The 19,705-nt window shown below is 47.4% G+C and overlaps 6 protein-coding genes across 6 annotated transcripts; 5 read left to right on the top strand and 1 right to left on the bottom strand.

Moving 5' to 3' along the window:
- Positions 1-57: 57 nt before the first annotated feature.
- On the bottom strand, positions 58-2,209 carry AO090009000018 (uncharacterized protein; the record flags this gene model as incomplete). Its single annotated transcript, XM_023234631.1, has 5 exons — positions 58-925; positions 989-1,605; positions 1,664-1,854; positions 1,876-1,956; positions 2,011-2,209. The coding sequence occupies 5 exons, from the start codon at positions 2,207-2,209 to the stop codon at positions 58-60; spliced, it is 1,956 nt and encodes a 651-aa protein (XP_023088482.1).
- A 4,185-nt stretch (positions 2,210-6,394) lies between these two features.
- On the top strand, positions 6,395-6,865 carry AO090009000017 (GlcG/HbpS family heme-binding protein; the record flags this gene model as incomplete). Its single annotated transcript, XM_001816489.3, has 1 exon — positions 6,395-6,865. One exon carries the CDS (start codon positions 6,395-6,397, stop codon positions 6,863-6,865), a length of 471 nt encoding a protein of 156 aa, XP_001816541.3.
- Positions 6,866-9,152: 2,287 nt separating this feature from the next.
- AO090009000016 (uncharacterized protein) lies at positions 9,153-9,695 on the top strand (the record flags this gene model as incomplete). Its single annotated transcript, XM_023234529.1, has 3 exons — positions 9,153-9,313; positions 9,433-9,505; positions 9,558-9,695. The coding sequence occupies 3 exons, from the start codon at positions 9,153-9,155 to the stop codon at positions 9,693-9,695; spliced, it is 372 nt and encodes a 123-aa protein (XP_023088481.1).
- A 70-nt stretch (positions 9,696-9,765) lies between these two features.
- Positions 9,766-10,778, top strand: AO090009000015 (uncharacterized protein; the record flags this gene model as incomplete). Its single annotated transcript, XM_023234469.1, has 3 exons — positions 9,766-10,248; positions 10,297-10,494; positions 10,548-10,778. The coding sequence occupies 3 exons, from the start codon at positions 9,766-9,768 to the stop codon at positions 10,776-10,778; spliced, it is 912 nt and encodes a 303-aa protein (XP_023088480.1).
- A 1,619-nt stretch (positions 10,779-12,397) lies between these two features.
- On the top strand, positions 12,398-13,777 carry AO090009000014 (uncharacterized protein; the record flags this gene model as incomplete). Its single annotated transcript, XM_001816486.3, has 1 exon — positions 12,398-13,777. The coding sequence occupies one exon, from the start codon at positions 12,398-12,400 to the stop codon at positions 13,775-13,777; it is 1,380 nt and encodes a 459-aa protein (XP_001816538.3).
- A 3,920-nt stretch (positions 13,778-17,697) lies between these two features.
- Positions 17,698-19,047, top strand: AO090009000012 (pyridoxal phosphate-dependent aminotransferase; the record flags this gene model as incomplete). Its single annotated transcript, XM_023234356.1, is given in 5 exon segments — positions 17,698-17,940; positions 17,974-17,978; positions 18,030-18,175; positions 18,227-18,480; positions 18,487-19,047. Coding segments are annotated over 5 exon segments (1,209 nt in total).
- Positions 19,048-19,705: the final 658 nt, after the last annotated feature.

Raw genomic sequence — 19,705 nt, 5'->3', positions numbered from 1 at the left:
GCCTATCCATCATATTTCAGCCGGACCAGGACCGGCAGAAACGGGGCATTATGAGTGCTATACATCAAGGAATCCTAGAATGGATCTCATAACTGTCAGAAGCTTCGATTCGCATGCTTCAGTATCCTTGAGGACTTCAGGTGCTCTCCACGCTACGAATCGATCGGGCCGCACCAACACGGCTCCAGATTCCTCCACGCCTCGCAGGTTCTCCCACTCAAAGTAAACGTCCTCCCAATCCTGTCGGAACCCAATATAATGCACCTGTATTGGAACCTTAAGCGTTTCGGCAACATTTTCAGCTGCTTTCTTCCATCGCCCACCCCCGATTCCACTCAAGAGGACAAAAGAGCCATGGCCAGCAATGTCGACTGTCGAAACAGGCTCTCCTGGGATTGCTTTGTTGAGCCACACATGAGGCAATCGAGATCCGGGATAAGTGTTTGGTTCATGAAACAAGATGCTATCTTCAGCCGCCCGTCTGGATGGCGCATAGGGGTTGGGCTCATCAGCTGTGTAGACACCTTGGCCGTCGTAATGTTGATTCATTTCAACTCCCAATCCGTGGAATTCATGAGAAGTATGCTTGATTGCCGCATGCAGAGCACGGCGGCGGTTTGATCCTTCTGGTGTCGCACTCTTCAACTCCTCCAAAATCTCCTTCCGTGCGGACAAGTCCGTGGGCAACATGCCCAGTGCCTTCCAGACGAGAAAGTGGTCGCGGTATGCCTGATTTGCTCTGGTAATAATCGAATGACCCACAGGCTGTCTCTCAATGGAGTATGTGGATAGAAGAGACGGTGACGCCAGCCCCTTGTGAACATATGCGACCTTCCAGGCGAGGTTGAAGGCGTCTTGGATGCATGTGTTCGATCCAAGCCCGTTTAATGGAGGGTGACGGTGCACGGCATCACCAAGACAGAATCTAGGAATAAAACGTCGTTGTTAGAGTCATTACGATCATCAGACTGACAAAGCCAACACTCACATGTTACCCTCTGAATATTTCTCTGCGACGATCTCATTGATATACCACGTGGAGATGTCCAAGATCTCTGCAGGTGTATCATCGCCAATAAACTCCTGGACTCTCTTTTGATACGCATCTTTAGACGGCTTGCCTTGAGAACGGTCATAGTTACGATCTGGGAATAGAATGAACATCCACTCATTCCATGGCTTCACCATACGAACGATTCCCATCCAGCCAAAATCTGGGTGCTCTCGATCTGGTTGCATAACCCAATGAAGATTGCCCGTTCGGTTTTTAACTAAATGGGAGAGGTCGGCCTTGACCAGCACGTTGATTGCCATACCTTGACCAGGCTGAACCACCAGAGGCAAGTTAAGTTGTTTCACCACCTCACTCCTGGCACCGTCAGCCCCAAAAAGATATCGTGTTTGGATTTGGTATTCCTTGTCTGTCATCTTATCGTGAATACTGGCAGTGATCAAGCCGGTCTTCGAGTCGCTAAAGAGAGAAACGAGCGTGAAATCAAAACGACATTTGAAGCCTTTCAAAGCTGCATGCCGAACCAGAACTGGTTCCAAGATCGTCTGCGGCAGATCAAATGGTTCACATGGGCTAGCTAGTTCATAATCCCCCTATGCCCTGCGTCAATCTACCTCCTTGACAGAATAAGAAAGGACCAACTGATCTCACCTTTCTTCTAGGGTCATTTCCCCAGGAGTGGGTGCGTGCGTACTCCTCACCTGCCATACTATGGCACCATCGTGTGTGTTGCATATGATCTGCCCCCGTGGATCCCAGCTTTTCCAGTTCGTCATATAAACCAATATCCCGTAGACACTCTGCATGGGCAAATCCATGTATCAATAACAGATCATTATTTGCTACCTTGGCAGATTACTGACCCAGTGCCGCCATATTAGTAATATGAGCGCGGGGTGTGTTCGCTGTTCCTGGAGCGCTGCTGATCATGATGCCCTTCAGCCCTTCATAGCGTTAGTACCAAGGAGCTAGTGTCATACCAATGCAGTAAAACATACCATGAGAACCAAGAAAGCAAGCCAAGGCCGCCCCGGCAGGACCTGCCCCGACAATGAGGAATTCCGTATCGACTGCATGATCCGACGGTCGAGCTGAACAGTTGCGCCGGGCGTTGATTGCTATTCCGCCTATTACTGGAGACTCTTCTGCTCCGTCGGACCGGATCGCGCTGTTGTCGTTCGTATTGTAAGGCGCCATTTTCTTTCGCGATGTGTTGCGTGAGTAGAGGCGTGTTTCCAAACTGATGCCGTGTTTTATAGCGAATCTCCGCAAATTTATGAGAGGAGCGTAGAATAAATCAAGCTCCGTTATAAATCAACCATTCATAGTGGAATTGACTGTGTCAGCTGCTAGGAAGCCCAAGAGTCAGTGAGGGGGGCAGTTGCGTATAGCTAAACTATGCCGAAGATAGTCCGTCTTCCTCCCAAACGGCACCACTTTTTTATGCTCTCGGGAAAACCTCGTGCAGATTTTGTCAAACTATTCTCCCACTATTAAGATTTGTTTTTGTTTCGGGTCCACGGAATTATGAATAAGATGATCAAAAGCCTCGTGTTGATGTCAGTTGGATCAGAACAGCTCACCTGCCATTCGACATCTTCTCTTAGCAAACCAAGAAGGGCGAGCGAAACGAGAATGCACCGAGCATTGTTATTGTTGCAAGTTGGGGCAGAATTTGTGGACTCAAATCCTCCTCCTACAAGCCTCAGGGAAGCTAATTATTGCTAATTACACTCATAGTTTGACTCCAGGTTTCCCCAGAAAAAGAATAGATGGAAGGTAGAGATGCGGGGTCCTAGCATTCCGTGCCAAGTCCGCGCCAATTTCGCGCAGACTTCGCAGCATCTCGCACCCTGTTATATTCTGGAAGGGGTTTGGGGTATGATGCTCAGTTGGGTTCATGCTTCCTAACATCATTTGTAACTTCGTGGTTCGTGCTTGCCTCCTACCTAGAGAGGTCGCGTTGACCGTTGATCCGTGATATGCTGTAACGATTCCTACCCCCTCTGTCAGAGTAGCACGGGGGGATTCGCTCATGATTCCGATGCTGCTATGTGCAGCAGGCGTCTATAATCTCGCTTTCTCTCACCTCCTCACCTTGTCTAGTCGACACCCTCTCTTCCCCTCGCCCTGAGTCGCACGAGCGTTAAAAGACGATTAGCTGTTCCTCCACTAGTTTAGGCGAAATAATTGGCACGCATTGACATTTGGCATACGATGTGCTTTTGGACCGCTTCAGAATGAGACGCAATACGAAAAAATCTCCGGGCTTAGCTCTATCTCTATTAATGACCACTCAGTACTTACGAGGCATAGTCAGTGAGTTAGCCAGGCTTTTTGTTCTTCCGACGATTATCGAGAGTAACTCCCCTTCCCTAAACCACCTACGTCTTTGTCAACCAGTCATTTATTCCTGATTCAAGATAGCACAATTTTTCCGCCCATCTTCAGTCAATATGCTTCAGATCTTCACCTCTAGATGACTAGATCTTATTTCTGAATCACTCCAATTATATCATTTCTTTCTAAGCTCCCAATGACCGCGCTTGGGGAGAAAAGGGGTGCCTCACCTATTTATAGATAGACTATTCTATCAAAAAATGACTTCTCGTACAAGTCTATCTTTTTCTTTTTCTCTCTATATGTACTGGATGTTTGCTTGATATCTTCGCCTATACAGGCACCTACTATATGATTCTTTCAAGTGTGAAGCTACTCTAGCAATGAAGGATATATATATATTCTTGATAGCCTTGACGAATATCGAACCAACTGTCTAAAAACTACTTCTGCCAACGCTATAGGAACGTGGCGTTAATTGTTATATGTTATCTATACAAAGAAATGCTTCAAAACTTCGGATCTTTCCGATTATCAATGATGTATAAGGGCTCTATATTGAAGACCAACGTTGCTGTCCCGGAAGTTCGGTCCTTCAGCCAGTGAAAATGTAGTATTTGATAGACTTACAAATCAGCAAAGAAAGTTCGCTATTAGGGAGCCCCGTATTAAAGATTATGTTTTGTCAGTTCCGCTCACATTGCTTCCAGATTTGATTATATATTGAAATGAAACAGGACATTGTTTGGTAACCATAACATCATTGATAGCCACTGTATGGTATAATTGAACTAGCACTGATTACTTACTTGATAGACAGAAAAATTACATGTCGTGAAAGAGACTCCAAAGCGACCGCCAAGAGGTCAAATACGCATTACCCCATCAGTAAAGAACATTTTGGAAACAGCAAAAAGGAAACATACAACAGGAGGGATTCGCTGGTGGTCACCCACCCAACTACTAACCTCCCGGCGTGTGGCTTAAGTACGGCTGAGCGGACGGGAAGCCCTGTTTTCCACACCCTATGGTCGTATGTACTGGTTTGTTTTATGCTTCGGCTAATATAGAGGTAGGCCATTGTATTTCCTGAATAATATTTGTTAAGACGACCGACAAACCAAAAAAAAAAAAAAAAAAAAAAAAAAAAAAAAAAAAAAAAAAGAAAGCAAGAAGCTTAAAGAAAACTCTCTTGAGTTACTTTATAGAATTCTTTGGAACTTGGAAAATGTTAAATCCCTTGGGGACCTCGAAGGTAGGGTAATTTTAAAATAATGATCCCTACCGGTGGCTTGAGAAATATATATCTTACCTGGAGCCGAGACTTTTAAAAACGTTTATACTAGAAATGAATATCTCTCGGGAACTTCGTATACACCATGCGATAATACAACCCTGTTTCGAAGAGAGGGTTGCATAGCACATACGCCACCTTTGTTCCTTTAATCTTCTCTTGCTCCTGCTCCTCCTCACTTTTAGCGGAAATTTCCACCAAGAACATAGCCCTGAGATCTTCGTCTTTTGCAATCCTCTACACAACTGCGGCTTAGACAAAGCAGACGCACTTGAACGCCGCTGGCGACGAAGCGAACTGCCTCACCCTCGTCCTGCCGACACGCCACCGATAGAGATGAGGTGATTCGAGCGATGTATCCTGGTGCGATCGCAGGGATTGAACAGGTTTAGTTGCTGTGTGAAGGGAAGAAAGCGAGCCTCTGAAAACCTGATAATAATAGTTAGGTGTGAATTGAAACGACCAATCACCTGGGAGCCTATATATTCGGACGAATGACTGCGTCTATCGCCCTACCCCACAGAAACCGAAGGAGTTCTCTGTAGACGTTGAAGACGCGCTGCCAAACTTCTTTAATCGACACAAGTGTGTGAATTACTTTAGACCAGGCCTGCGGGGCGTTGTAGAGTTCATATAGCATCTTGAGCGTATTCCTCGATGGAAGCTAGACTTCACGCAGGTTTCCCGTTGACACTGTGCTTCATTAGCCATCTGTGTTCCAACTCTACAGTATAAGAGTACAGGGACTACAGCTCGACTCGCAAACTAGTGTCCGTGGCTTTACTTCAGCACAAAAATACCAGGACTTCATGCCGATAGTTGACATCAGGTATCGCTAGATATCTGGGCATGCATAGTGTTAGACCGGCTCCAGATGTATTGTTAATCTCAGTATGACAAGAGTGAACTGTTCCAAAGAAGTCATTCATTGTAACGTCACTTCATATCTCACACCGTTCTTCTCTGTCCACAACAGTCCAAGCCGAGGTCCAACCTAAACCACCGAAAGGAAAGTTGGGCCTCACGTGTCACGGTGGCGGACGGATTTGATATACCGAGGTCTAGATTTCCAAGCAGATTGTAAGCATCTCAAGACTGCTCTGGAAAGTGTTACAGCAAACCACTGTCATGTCAGTGCATCCATGCGGCGTTCGGCGCTATGCGCCGCTCGGTAGGTGCCGGATGGTGAGATATAATGCTTTGCAAGCCCCAAAAGCCGGTTCAGAATTTCGCTGCCTAAAGCACAATTGAATTGCTTTGCCGCCGCTGACTTGACAAGCTCAGCCACAACTCCATTTCCACTCCCCCACACTTGGCACCCTTACCCCATATAGCAAATGCAGGCAGCATTCGGAATTTAGCGAAATGTAACAGGACAGATGGTCGTGGTAGCCAATTTGTACATGTAGCTTGGCAGCGTGGCGCGCGGGAGATCACCGTCTTCTGGACCCTGAGCCCTTCCCTTTCATGGAGGCGCAGCATTGAATTCCGTGGGTCATTAGCAACCTGTAGTCTTCAGTATCACGGAGAGTCCCTGCTCTTGTCTCGGGGCAGCGCCTTGGTAGTTCTCCGATTGAGGGGTTGTCTGTGCTGGAAATTCTACTTAAGTGTCCTTCTCACTGCCCGACAATCCTACATAACACATTAATTGAAAGATACTTTGCGTCTATCATCATCCTGAGTTCACCAATCGGAGTACCCTACGAGCAGCTCCAAGAAGAAAAGCAAAAATGATGACCAAACTCTGGATGATCTTTGGCTGCATGGCGGCGGCCTTCTCAACCGCTACATCCACGAAACTCCTTCAAGAACAGAATGTTCCACTCAGTCTCGCCCTCGAAATCGCCCAGGATGCAGTTCAGGACTGCGCCAAGAAGCAATACAGCGTATCGGCTGCTGTAGTTGACCGTGAGGGCGTTCTGCGCGCGCTCCTTCGGGCTGACAATGCAGCTATCCACACCCCCGAGGCGGCGCGCCGGAAGGCGTATACAGCTGCATCGTCGCGTACCGCGACCAGTACTATGGTCAAGAACATTCAAAATCCTGGCGCTGCCCAACTTGCCGCCGTTGATGATTTCCTAATTCTCGCTGGTGGCGTGCCAATCAAAGTCGGAAATGAGACAATCGGCGCTGTCGGTGTTGGTGGTGCGCCCAGTGGGGATTTCGATGAGGCTTGTGCGATGGTCGCACTCCAACAGGTAGCAGACAAGCTGCTGTAGGGTAGAACGTTTGGCACGATATTTCTTTCGAGAATGGGGAAGTCCGGACAATCAGCTCTTTTCGGCCGGCAGCTTCTAGCCCTGGCGTCTGTTGCTTTCGCATTGGGCATGCCTATAAGGTTTTGTGAGTGGTAATGGGCCTTGAGAGTATTGGGATGTATAACACACACTTTACTGGTCTCCTCGGGAATGATTTTGAGATGCCGGAGGGATTGTGATGTGTACTAAGGATGTTCATATGGACTTTGACTTACTTTTTCTGCTTTCATGGCATGACCCTACGGTTGAGATAGTAATCATATATCAAGTGTCTCGATATATTGATGTATGTCGCTCTGTAATCAAAGGATACAAGTAGAAGCTAAGATAGTCTGTTTGACTGTCGGCGCCATACAACACCGTTTTCATTCGGATAAACGCCCCTCGCAAAGTAGACTTAGTATTGGTGTCTTGAACTTGGCTTTAGCTGAGCCTCTGGATGACTAGGTGGCTGACGCCCAGAGAAGCTATTGGTTCTACCGACTAGTTCGCGATAGATTTGCGTTTCTAATTGGCGCGACTGTCCTGGATGGGTGGTCTAAGTCTTGGCAGATATGCCAGCAGATATGGGGCTCAACATTCTGGTAGGCGTAGCTTACTTAGATCGAGCGGGAAAATGCGGCTTACTATCTAAATCCGATATGCATTGGGTTCGTCGCACTGATACTGTAACTTGAATTGTGTTTACTCCATTAATTTTCGAACAGACGTATCTGGCTGCCTGAATTGGTTCTTATCTGCCTTCAATTCGCTCAACTGCATGAGTCTTTTCTAATACCCTTTATTCGCTACCGCTGGCTCCACACATATCTCTTATCAATATGGCCTTCGGGCTCTCCGTGAGGGATCAAGGCCACTTCTGTCTCTGCCTTTGCACGTCGAGGTGGCGACTGGGAGAAATCTGCACGCGTGCCTCGGCAACGGTAGTTCGCCAATAGGACTCGCGCGTTCCGAAATCCAAATACAAGGTTGCCTAAGATATGGTTATCTTCTTCTATACTCGGAGGTATAGTACAGGCGATAATAAAGGCCGAGTTAGGCCCGACTATAACTTATAACTTCCCACCTGGAAGAATTCTTTCGTGCCGATAAGATAGCAAGCCGACATCGCCACAAGGTTGCCGCGTGTTCCGTCCGATCTGCGGGATCACAGCGAAGGTTCGGTACCGGGTTTGGGCACTAGACCAGGAACTGATAACCACTGCCAATAGGATACTCGCTGCGGGTGGAGTCAAACGCGGCGTTCATGATCCCCGTTATGTTATACTTGCTCACCGAAGCAGGCACCTGGTGAGTGCTATCATGGTGCTTGGAAAGCGGGTTTGGTCGGCTGCGTGTCACGTCTCCCTAAACAGGTGACTGGATATTTGATGTGTTGTTTGGAGAAAGGTCTCACAAGTGTTTGGGCCAAGAGGTTACATCGGCGTCCGTTGGCCGTCGCATATAGCGGGTAAGATGAGAATTAATATGATAAACTATACTGGGGAGGATTCAGCAAGTGAGATCAACTTGGCACAGGATCTTCTAGGCTAGTAACCTAATTTAGATGTGGGCAGGAGGATTGAAGGGTGCAACCGTTCCTCCTTCTCGTCCTTCTAGAATGGTCTCAAAAAAGTCTATTCGAGGCTAGAACCCACCCAGCCAATCCTCGCCTCCTACCCAGAGCCAATTTTTTCCTTAGTGCGAGGTTTAATAGCATGCCTGCAAACCTTAAATACCACAAGATCTATTGCAGTCATCTTGGAAACATACTGGACGACATATATCAGGCCATACCACCGCACCTCTGTGTCGACGGTGGAGTACGTCTGGGAAGCAACGTAGTCTCCACGCGACAAGGGCGGCAAACGATAGGAAAATATGGAGAACGTCTTTTCCAATGTCTCATGGGCCCATAATCGTGGCGGGGTGTGGAGCGAGTTGACCCACATATTATCAGCGTCTTCCGTAGAATTGCTGTGCAATTATGTAACAAGAACAGCAAAATGCGGGAATAATCATACTACTCCGCACTGGCGATGAGCTACTGCGGTTTTAGTCAAGATTGCTTCAAATACCCCAGGATCCACCGTCTGATGGGAACGGTACCCCCGTCTTACCCGCCTTTCTTCTCCTACTCCTTCCCACACTTTCCTCACATTCCTCACACTTGGATCTCACTCGTATACGGATTATATATATACTAGTCTCTTACAACGCTCTCCCCTGATCCCATTGTCTTTCGTCCAGGTCGCTTAGAGTACACACCATGGATGTCTTACCAGCGTACCCCAATAATCACGGGGTGGACAAGAAAGAGGATGAATTCGATGCAGATGCCGAGAAGAGGGATATCATGGCTGGCCAAGTCCAGGATGCATTCGGAAGTGAAGAGGATGCTGAGATCAAGTACAAAACCTTGACATGGTGGTATGTATCCCCTCTCCCTGCAAGGCTCGTCACAGGCTAAGAACTTGAGTAAATAGGCAATGCGGCCTGCGTAAGTATCATCGCCAGGCATCGAACACTATCACTAATTGAGAAGGTAGTTATGATTTGCGAATCTGTTTCCTTGGGAGTGTTGTCTCTGCCAGCAGCCGTGGCCACGTTGGGTTTCGTCCCGTAAGTACTACGAGGGAGGGAGATGCACATCCGGTGACTGACAGTGAACTAGGGGTGTTATCTTGATCATCGGTCTCGGCCTTCTCGCGTTATACACAGGCTACAATATTGGATTGTTTCGCCAGCGCTATCCTCACATTCAGAGTCTGGCAGATGCCGGAGAAATTTTGCTCGGCCGTTTTGGGCGTGAGCTCTTCGGTCTCGGTCAATTTCTCTTTTGCATTTTTGTCATGGGAAGTCATATTTTGACCTTCCGTGTCATGATGAATACAATCACCGAGCACGGCACCTGTTCCATCGTCTTTAGCGTGGTCGGCATGCTCATTTCCATGGTGTTATCTATCCCGCGAACGATGAAAGGAATGACGTGGGTCTCGTTCGCTTCCTTTCTCAGCATCTTCGGCGCGGTCATGATTACCATGATCTCCGTGGGCGTACAGGATCACCCTAATCGGGTTATTCATGCCACGGTAGAGACAAATCTCTACACAGGGTTCCAGGCAGTGTCGAATATTGTCTTCGCCTACTGCGCTCATGTAGCCTTCTTTGGTCTCATTGCTGAAATGGAGAATCCTAAGGATTTCAACAAGTCCTTACTCATGTTGCAGTCTTTTGAGATCTGCCTATATCTCACTGCCGCGGTCGTCATCTATTATTATGTTGGAACTGACGTTGCCTCTCCTGCCTTGACCTCCGCCGGACCTGTGATGAAAAAGGTTGCCTACGGCATTGCCATCCCAACGGTACGAACTGATTAATCCAACCCATCGAATATTGCTAACCGGATCCAGATCGTCGGCGCAGGTGTTGTAAACGGTCACATCGGTCTGAAATATATCTATTTCCGGGCCTGCCGCAAATCGGACCTCCTACACAGTCGCAGCTGGAAGTCCGTCAGTATTTGGCTCGCACTCGGCCTGACCTGTTGGGTTGTCGCCTGGATCATTTCAGAGGGTATTCCTGTTTTTAGCAATCTAAACAGCTTGATTGTATGTCACCCTTTCCTCAGAATTTCCAACAAACATACCTAACGCCTCTCCAGAGTGCCCTGTTCGCGAGCTGGTTCAGTTATGGGCTGAGTGGGATTTATTGGTTGCATCTGAACTATGGCCAATGGCTTTCCAGCCCAAAGAAAATCCTGCTGACCATACTGAACATTGGAATTGCCCTGATCGGTCTCATCTTATGTGTATTGGGCTTATATGCGTCTGGGACGGCTATTCATAACGATACCAACAGCAGCGTTTTTACCTGCGCCAACACAGATACATAGTGCATTGGTTAAAGGTCTACAGTGATGGGTGGGCAATTGGACTTGATAGCTTTCACTGCTGATGACATTGCACAGCCTTATCACTGGGGAATGGACAAGCAGTTATGGTATCTGTGACAAAACGCCCACTTCTTTTTTTCTTTTGAACAATGTTCTACAATGTAAATACTCTATCCCACCTGCAAGTGGATGTAAATATGCAAAAGGTCAATTAAGTGACGCTTAAAGCATCAGAACAGTACTGGTAACATCGCTCCCCCCGAGCTTCAACTAACTGGGTGTCTTCCGGTTCGTCTTCAATGATTGAGATAGGTTCACGACTATAGTCAAGGAGAAATAGCCCTCATTCTACCCATAATCGATACTCCCAAGCCTTAGGTTCAGCGACTATCTGCAGATACAGACATCGACATAATCTCCAAAGTCATCAAAACGGATGACTCTATTATTCTAGAGAACCTACTTCCGGCTGATATTGTCAACAGCTTTAACCGCGAACTCGATGTGCAATTAGCAGTCAGATCAGAGGGAGAGAGACTGCTTGCCGATAAATACCCAAGCTTTTGGTATAAAATCGTCGGTTGACCGTTAGCTAGATTTAGTCAGCCGTAGGGGCGGGTTTTTCGGGGCCCCCGGCACACTCGAAGGACAACGTCAGAAAATGCTCACTCCCCGCTCGGACGAACATCACACAGCAACCTCTACGAAAGGCACCTGTCATGCCCGTTACAATCGCCTTCAAGACTCAAGCCAGGGACGGTGAATGGAGCAAGATCCATGAACGAGTCGTGGACCCTTTTAAAGTATTTCTATATCTATAATAAATTTATTAAAAAGAGTAAGTAGCGAGATGCAAAGGGTCTCTAAAATAGAAGAAAATATATGTAAATAAGATATATATATAGAAATATTAAGTTTTCTATATATAACGTGGCGCTCGGAGCTTTTGACTGCCTTATAACGACCTCGACGTTGGTCTTATATTTGTCCGCGAACACTAAAATACGGACGTCTAAAGACATATATATTAACAGAAGTTCATCAGCTAATAACCGATACAAACCTAGCAAAATTAAAAATGAAATACTAGCGGTAGTCTTAAGGCAAATTGGCCGGGGCGAACCTCTGATTCAAGTACGAGGTATATGGTCGAAGACGTAATATCTCAAGTCTCAGGCAACGTGAGGTCCCAGAACGGTGTATACAAAGTGTCCTTTTGAAGGATACCTTGTATCTGAGAATGTAATATTCAAGCATTGGAGCGGAGATATTTAACTTCCGGTGAATCCCATTCCACACTAGCAAGGATTATTCGCCCTAGGGTAATCTTCCTAAGACTGAACCCCGCCTTCACCTTCGAGAGAAGCATAATCTTTTCGGAACCTGATTCGCAATGATGCACTCCCCTCTGACCCCCGAATTCGACGCGCTGGTTCATGTCCTGTTAAAAAAATGGCACGTCCCGGGCATGTCCATCGCAGTCATTGACGGATTCAGGACTTTCTCTAAAGTATATGCCCCTTACCAACTGCTACTGAACATTTGTCTTAACTCGTCTGCAGGGATACGGAATCGCCGAGTATCCTGACACCAAAACGACCCCTGATACCCTATTTTACATGGCCAGTACGACTAAGGCGTTCACCGCAGCGGCCATGTCCCTGGTTATCAATGACATCAATAACCACCACGGAGAGAATAGCACTAGAATGGCCACGACAGCAGACCAGATCCACTGGAGGACACCCCTAGCATCTATTATCCGCGAAGACTTTGTCCTCGAGGACAAGTACACCACAGCACAGATCACCATCGAAGACGCTCTTTCCCACCGCTCAGGCATACCCGATCATATCCGCCACTATGGTGGAACGGGAGCATCGCCCGGCAGCATCAAAGACGCAGTCCGCATCTTGCGATATCTCCCAGCTACAGCCGAGCTGCGCACAAAATACATGTATAACAATCTCATGTATACAGCGGTCTCCCATGCTATTGAGACCCTCACGGGGGAGAACCTCGGGACATTCCTGCTTCAACGCGTGTGGACGCCCCTCCACATGGACAGCACTTACTGGACACGTGATGATGCGCAGGCTGGCGACAATATCCTAGCACAGGGCTACACCTGGAACGCGAACAAAAGCGAATATACCCCCGAACCATGCCCCGACATCATCGGCGGATCTGGCGCTGGTGCCATGATCAGTAGTGTCGTCGACTATGCGCAGTGGATTCGATGTATGATAACATGTAGCGGGCCCCTGAGCAAAAATGCACATGCAGCGCTCATACAACCACGTACGATTATTGCTGAGGACCCGACGAATATGTTCCCCGGTACGCATTTGTATGCACTTGGCTGGACACGGGATAACTACCATGGTGAAGATATCATCTGGCACGATGGTAGTGTTGCTGGTTATGGATGCACAATGATGTATCTTCCACGACGGCAGTGGGGCTTGGTCATGGCAGGGAACACTACGCTGACGAGCAATATCGTGCAGGTAGTGCTGTATATGCATCTACTGGATCAGGTGCTTGGAATCCCATCCCACGATCGGGTGGACTGGCAACAGCAGATTTCAGAGAGAATTGCCACATGGAGGGAGAAGCAGGCACATGCGAAGGACCTTTTATACCCTAGGTTGCCTGTCGTACCAATACCGCCTACGCTCGGAGTTTGGGAGTATGCGGGCCTGTACGAGCATCCGGGGTATGGTAGGCTGGAGCTCAGGGTGGATATAGATGGTTTCGGCCTCGATGCGGATCGACTGACGTGTGAGGTGCCGATTGTGATCTTAATGGAGCATGTAAGTGGGGAGTTCTGGTTGGCATCGCTGAGGGAGAGAAACCAGGACCCTCGCGATCATGAAAGGGTGCGAGCGGAGTTTCGAATTGGTGTAAAGGGCTTAGTGAGCGAGGTGGGAATAGACTTGGAGCCGGAAATGAACGGCGAGAAGATTTGGTTTCAAAGAATAGATTTAGATATATAGTCTATAGAGTGAATTCATAATATAAAGACTAACTATTATAATATCTAATTTCTATATTCTCTACTATTTTAAAAAATATATTTTTCTATAAATTAAGTATTAGTTTTTGTATATTTTTAAAAACTTTTATTAGATATTTATTAAAATTTAAAATTACTAATACTAGATAGAGAGAGATAATATAGGGTCAATATTGTATTTAACCAGAACTGGAGAAACTGCCAAATAACTACGGCAAAAAAAAAAAATGCACATTCGACTGATCACGTTCCCAAGTTAAATATGCAAATACTGCACAAATATTCGTGGCTCTGCCCGAGAGCAGAAACATTCACTGCGGTAGACTTCGTGGTGTTCAGTGCAAACAGGATCACTCAAAATAACTTAATATAACCATCTTTATGGAAAAGGAAAGGAAACGACTAAGACCTTATTCTGAGGCTACTTGTCGATCCCATCACTGGCACCACTACCCCCGCAACAACCCTGGAAACACTCTAAGTGGTTGGACGCAACAACGAAATCAAGTTGTCCTAAAATCAGGGCGAACCAAAAGAATAGTTGTTGCCAAAGGCTACCAGATATGGATAGCTGTCAGACCCCGAGGTCGTGTTGGTCATGTAGCTATATGTATAATTGCTTCCAAAATGGCAGGCTGCGGGCAGTTGCCTGGCGGCGTCGATGAGGTCTATGCACATTGTTTGGATGGGATAGTTTAACTGTGGCATCTTGTCAGCCGCGGCCTCCTGCCCATCTCAGATCGTTTGATTGTATCTGATTGCAGATGAAAATGGAGGAGTGTCCCAGATAGGATGAGTGAGCGCAATTTCCTGGCTGCGCCACACAGATGGTGTCTTGGGCAGCAACATCGCGGAGATGGTCAATGCTGCTTGCTATCTTGTCCAGGCGGGCAAATCGGTATTCCGGGAAGCACTGAGGCTTGGTTACTTTATCCTGTTTCCCGTCAGCCCTGCCGTGACTGGGTCAGATGCGGCCCGCAAATGAAGGTCACTGCTGTGATTGGCAATAGGGTATGAAGTCATGTTCAACACCTATTCGCTTTCTGACAGTGGTTTCGCGTCATCCCTGCAGATATGTACTACCACCCCTTACTCGATTGCCCGTGTTAGGTTTAAACTCGAGTTGTATTGCGTCTCTTCCGAGCACCTAGTTCTCCCTGTCAGTAACGGCGAGGTCACATCGGCTATGTGGAAGCAGTGTGTTGAAGAAGCGAGTCCGTTGTAGAAGCGAAGTTGGAGTCATCTCAACGGGCTGACTTACGGCTCCCAGCCCGGCGAAACGAGGCAACTGATGATTGTGAATGTCTTCATGGTCTGTTTGTTCCTTGGTCTCTGAGATCCCAGAGTGGTGCTTGGGTGTTGGTGTTTAAGACTCTGATGCTGTCTCAGTACAGCAAGAACAAAGCGTTCCCATTGGCAAGAGAAGCCTGACCACATGTGTGCCAGCAGCATCTTGATGCTTGATGATGCACATGTGTCGCCCTAGCAAATTGCATTCTGAGGCTGGGGCGACTGATCCGTCCCACAAATTGACGCCTCCGCAAGACGTTGAGGTCTTCAATCTTAACCGGTCAATTGCCAGAGTATCCCACAGTCGGTTAATTAAGGGCTTAATATGATGACACCTATTTTGCAGAACAGAGATATATTATGTCCAGAGGGGTCCGACGAGCGATCCCTACGGGTCTTCGTTTGTATCTTATTCCGTCAATCCATCCTCTTTCTGCTGCAGGCTCTGCCATATAAGTCAATAGCTCGAAGTGGTATCTGGCAGAAGAGACCATTAGTTGCCTGGGGTAGCGTTCCAGACCGATTCATAGTATGCGCATATGTTGGACAGCGGTCACAAGGGTACTAGTCCTAGACGTAGGCATTCAGTTGCTTCTGCTGCTGATACCCTGTGTGCTCCCAAAAAAATAACAGACCTACGACAAATCCACCGGCACAAGTCCCTCACGCATCAGTGAAAAGCTAACTTGCATTACATGAAAGGCGCGCAGTGAGCGCATGTAACGACGATAGGCGGCGATGTATGGTGAGAGCCCTTCTACTGGAGCAGCTCAAACATTTAATCTTTATTAATGAATAATATTTTTTTATTAAATGATTATATAAGTAATGGGTTTAAAACAGAGTTTGTAGATGTTATTAACTGCTGTAATAGGGATGATTGCATTTGATCGGTCAGTGTGATGTCGTTGAGGTGATTCTGTTTACGTAAACTGCGGTTCTTGGGGATGTCCTCTGGGCAAGTTGATTGGTAGAGATGCCAGGCGCATTGGTTCTCATGTGTATTGTATGCTGTGAGTGGTGGTTCTTGGATGAGGAGGATGTGTAGGTTTTGTGTCTGGGGGTCGTTGGTCAGGGCTTCCATGCCTGGTCTCGATCTCCAAATGTTCAGTTGGAAGGAATATGCAGATGCCGAGCTCACGAGGTCACTTACCAGGCTCTTAGACGAGGACTCGCAGTCTGGTGGAGTTAGAATATCATCTGAAAGATGTTCACTGCTACACTGCAACACGTGGCAAGAAGAGGGGTCTGGTGGAGTGTCTTTGAAGGAGAATCATTGTATCTTTGCTCTACAATGGATAGCTCTTTGTTCGACGAGTGTGTGGAAGTTAAACAATTTCTGTAGTTCCAATCGGTGGTCGTCCATCTCTATGGGGTCTACTGGTATATGACTGTCATTGTAGGTCGATATGGACCATATTGCTATTCATTGGGTGGAATAAATGGCAACCCATCATCCCATCCATATTTAAGGCATGGAGTCTGCACGTACCCACAGTCAAGCTTCCAGACACGTGTGATTGATGGGGTCACTATCTCTAGGAAATTCTGTGTGGCCCAGGGAATATTCCTTCTATACGCTTCAACGACAGGTTGCCACAGGATACTTCCTTCCGTGGAAGCCCCAGAGATCGACCTTCCAAATTTGTCCGTCTGGCCATCCGAGTGCGTCGACTCGGTACACATCCTATTCGTGTTTCGTTTCTATTCCCTTCGTTCTAGCCTCATTCTTACTATCAGGTCCCGTTTTAACGTTCTAATTTGGTGCATCGTTTTCGCTCCCTCCCTGTACGCTAGTAGATGTTCGAATAGTTTGCTTTCCTATACCTACTCACCATTACTACGCGCAAGTCGTACCCTACTAATCAGTAGTTGGGGGCCGGGGGTCAGCGAGACGCGTCCGGAGTGGCTATTTACATCATATCCTGCGCGGGAAGTGTAAAGCTGGACTGCACGGCCCCGTCAAAATGTAAACAGCCTGTGAATAAGCCCTTGAGCGGCTCTTCGGGGGCGGAACATCCGACCCGGCCCGATCCGCGTTTTGAGGCCTACTCACTCTGTAAGTAGTAAACCTTTCGATGCAAAAGTTGCAAATTGATGAAAGTGGAGGAAGTTTTGGCCTTCCAATAGCGAGGATTGGCTATCAATCGGCCGTAGTGACGTCGGATAGGCTAGACTGTCCATCTATATCCGATACTGAAGTCTAATCGCTCTGCTATAAAGACTTGATGTACGAAACCCAGTGTGAGATCCCTGGCATGAGTCGGATTCGATATCAAAACGTTCCCACAAATTTCCTTTTCTGCCACCGCAATCACTCCTTTTTTGAGACCCACCATGGCATTCCAGAAGACAAACCTTTCTGCTAGAGGCGAGGTGTTTGCTGAGCCGAAGAGTAAGATCCCGTTATTGGAAGTTGTCTGCGACCTGAGGCACCCGGATACGAATCCAGGCGGATAAGTTAGTCTTGGTGTTGCTGAGAATGTAAGCAATTTCTCTTTAAGAGAGTTCAAAGCACATCAATTACTGATCCTGTGCAGACCCTGATGCACGATGAGATAACCGAGCATATGAACAAGAATGTAAGTGATTTCAGTCTTCGCACGTCACATGTGCTCATTGCCAGAAAAGTTTACCGTCGACAGCCATTCTTTGACTTACGGAGACGGCTTTTCCGGCTCCCATCGCCTTCGAGATACGATTGCGCGATTCATTACTCGCTATTTCAACCCCGTCAACCCAGTTATCAAAACCAGCTTCTTGTCACCTCTGGCGTGGGCCAGGCAATTGAGCTTTCCGGGTTCTGTCTCCTGGACAAAGATGACGGCGTCCTGCTTGCGCGCCCGCACTATGGTAATTTCCCTATTGATTTGGGCTACCGAGTAGGGTAAGTGGCTGGCATCCGGATAAACGTCATACTGAATCTGCTAACACTAGGTAAGAGCGAAGATAATTGGTGTTTCTTTTGGTGAAATGGATCCTTTCGGTCCTGAGACGGTGGGCATCTATGAGAAGGCTCTTGCGGACGCCCAACGCCAAGGGATTCGCGTCAAGGCCGTTTTGCTATGTAACCCGCAGAACCCCTTAGGTGAGTACATACCCTCGGATGTTTTACACATCTTTTAATCCACTACGACAGGTCGTTGCTACACTCGCGAGGTCCTCGAGGCCTATATGCGATTTTGTCAAAAACAGAATCTACACCTCATCGCTGACGAGATTTATGCTCTATCAACTTGGAAGAACCCAGACTTTCCCAATGCGCCTAGTTTCACATCAGTTCTTTCTGTCAAGAAAGACGGTCTGATTGACCCAAGCCTTGTGCATGCCCTTTGGGGAATGAGCAAGGTACGAGCCTCGGCTATGTTGTTTTGGTGGGATATACTGACTTTGGTATAGGACTTCGGCTCCAATGGTATCAGACTTGGCTGCGTGATCAGTCAGGACAATGTGAACTTCCTCCGTGCTGCTGAGGCAAACTCGTATTTTTCTTGCCCTTCGTCTCTGTCAGACTTGGCCACTTCGCGTATCCTCTCTGACGATGCCTGGGTGCAATCCTTTATACAAACAAATCGCCAGCGCCTAGCGGAAAACTATACCATCACGATCCGGTTCTTGGAAAGCCACCAGATCCCTTACAAGAAGGGCGGGAATGTTGGCTTCTTTGTTTGGGTCGATTTATTTGATCCTATCCGAAGACAAGTGAATGCCACTTTGAAAAAGCAAGCAGAGGCAAACGTGTCATCTGAAAATGCCGCAAGGGCCCTCGAGACTAAACTCCAAGAGAAGTTGCTGAAGCACAGGATCTTCCTAGCACTGGGAGCTGACTTTGGGGGCGACGTGCCTGGCTGGTACCGGATCGTCTTCGCTCATGAGAAGGAGTATCTCAGGCTGGGCCTGAATCGTATGATTAACGCCCTTGGGGTCTTCCGAGAGGAACTTGACACAGGTCTAGCATAAGTTTCAGTGGCTGGAATAATGTTTAAGATCAAACAGGGGGGTTTCCCTTCATGGGAGTCTCTTGCTTGATCGTGTCCCAATTTAGTAAATTTATGTAAGCGCTCTTCCGGTGTACTACTATCTATAGGCGGTACGCCTGCGGAGCGCGGTCGGCCAGCGGGCTTCAAGACTGCAGTACTAGAAGGCTAAAGGTTGTTCAGGATTGTATGGCAGTTCCCCTATCTAGTATAACAGAACGAATCGCTTGAGGATCGGAATCCTCTGCGCGTTTCTGACATAAATACATTTGTGCGTTAGGTAACCCGGCGGAATATAGTTGCCTGAGGCAACCGCCGTTACAATTTCCGTTCGTCAATGGTCGGCAGAAACTTGAATGTTGCAAATTCTTTAATTAAAATGCGTGGGACTGCCTTAGGACGACGACAGATGTTTTGGATAGTTTCTATCTACTTTTTTCATCCATATTTCAGCACTAATGCTAGCACATCAAACTAATCTTAAACCCCCAAAGATGAGATCCTTGCTCATTATCTAGGCGGTGCTGCACTTCAGGATGTTCGTGCCTCTATCAGCTCTCGAAAGTCCCTTAACATCTCGTCTTGTACGATGAACAGCTGACCAGCGTCATTCTAGTAGAAATCTCGAATGTCATGATATT

Source organism: Aspergillus oryzae, chromosome 1 (assembly GCF_000184455.2).
Source record: "Aspergillus oryzae RIB40 DNA, chromosome 1".
Taxonomy (NCBI): Eukaryota; Fungi; Ascomycota; class Eurotiomycetes; order Eurotiales; family Aspergillaceae; genus Aspergillus; species Aspergillus oryzae.
This window is presented reverse-complemented; position numbering and strand designations above follow the sequence as displayed.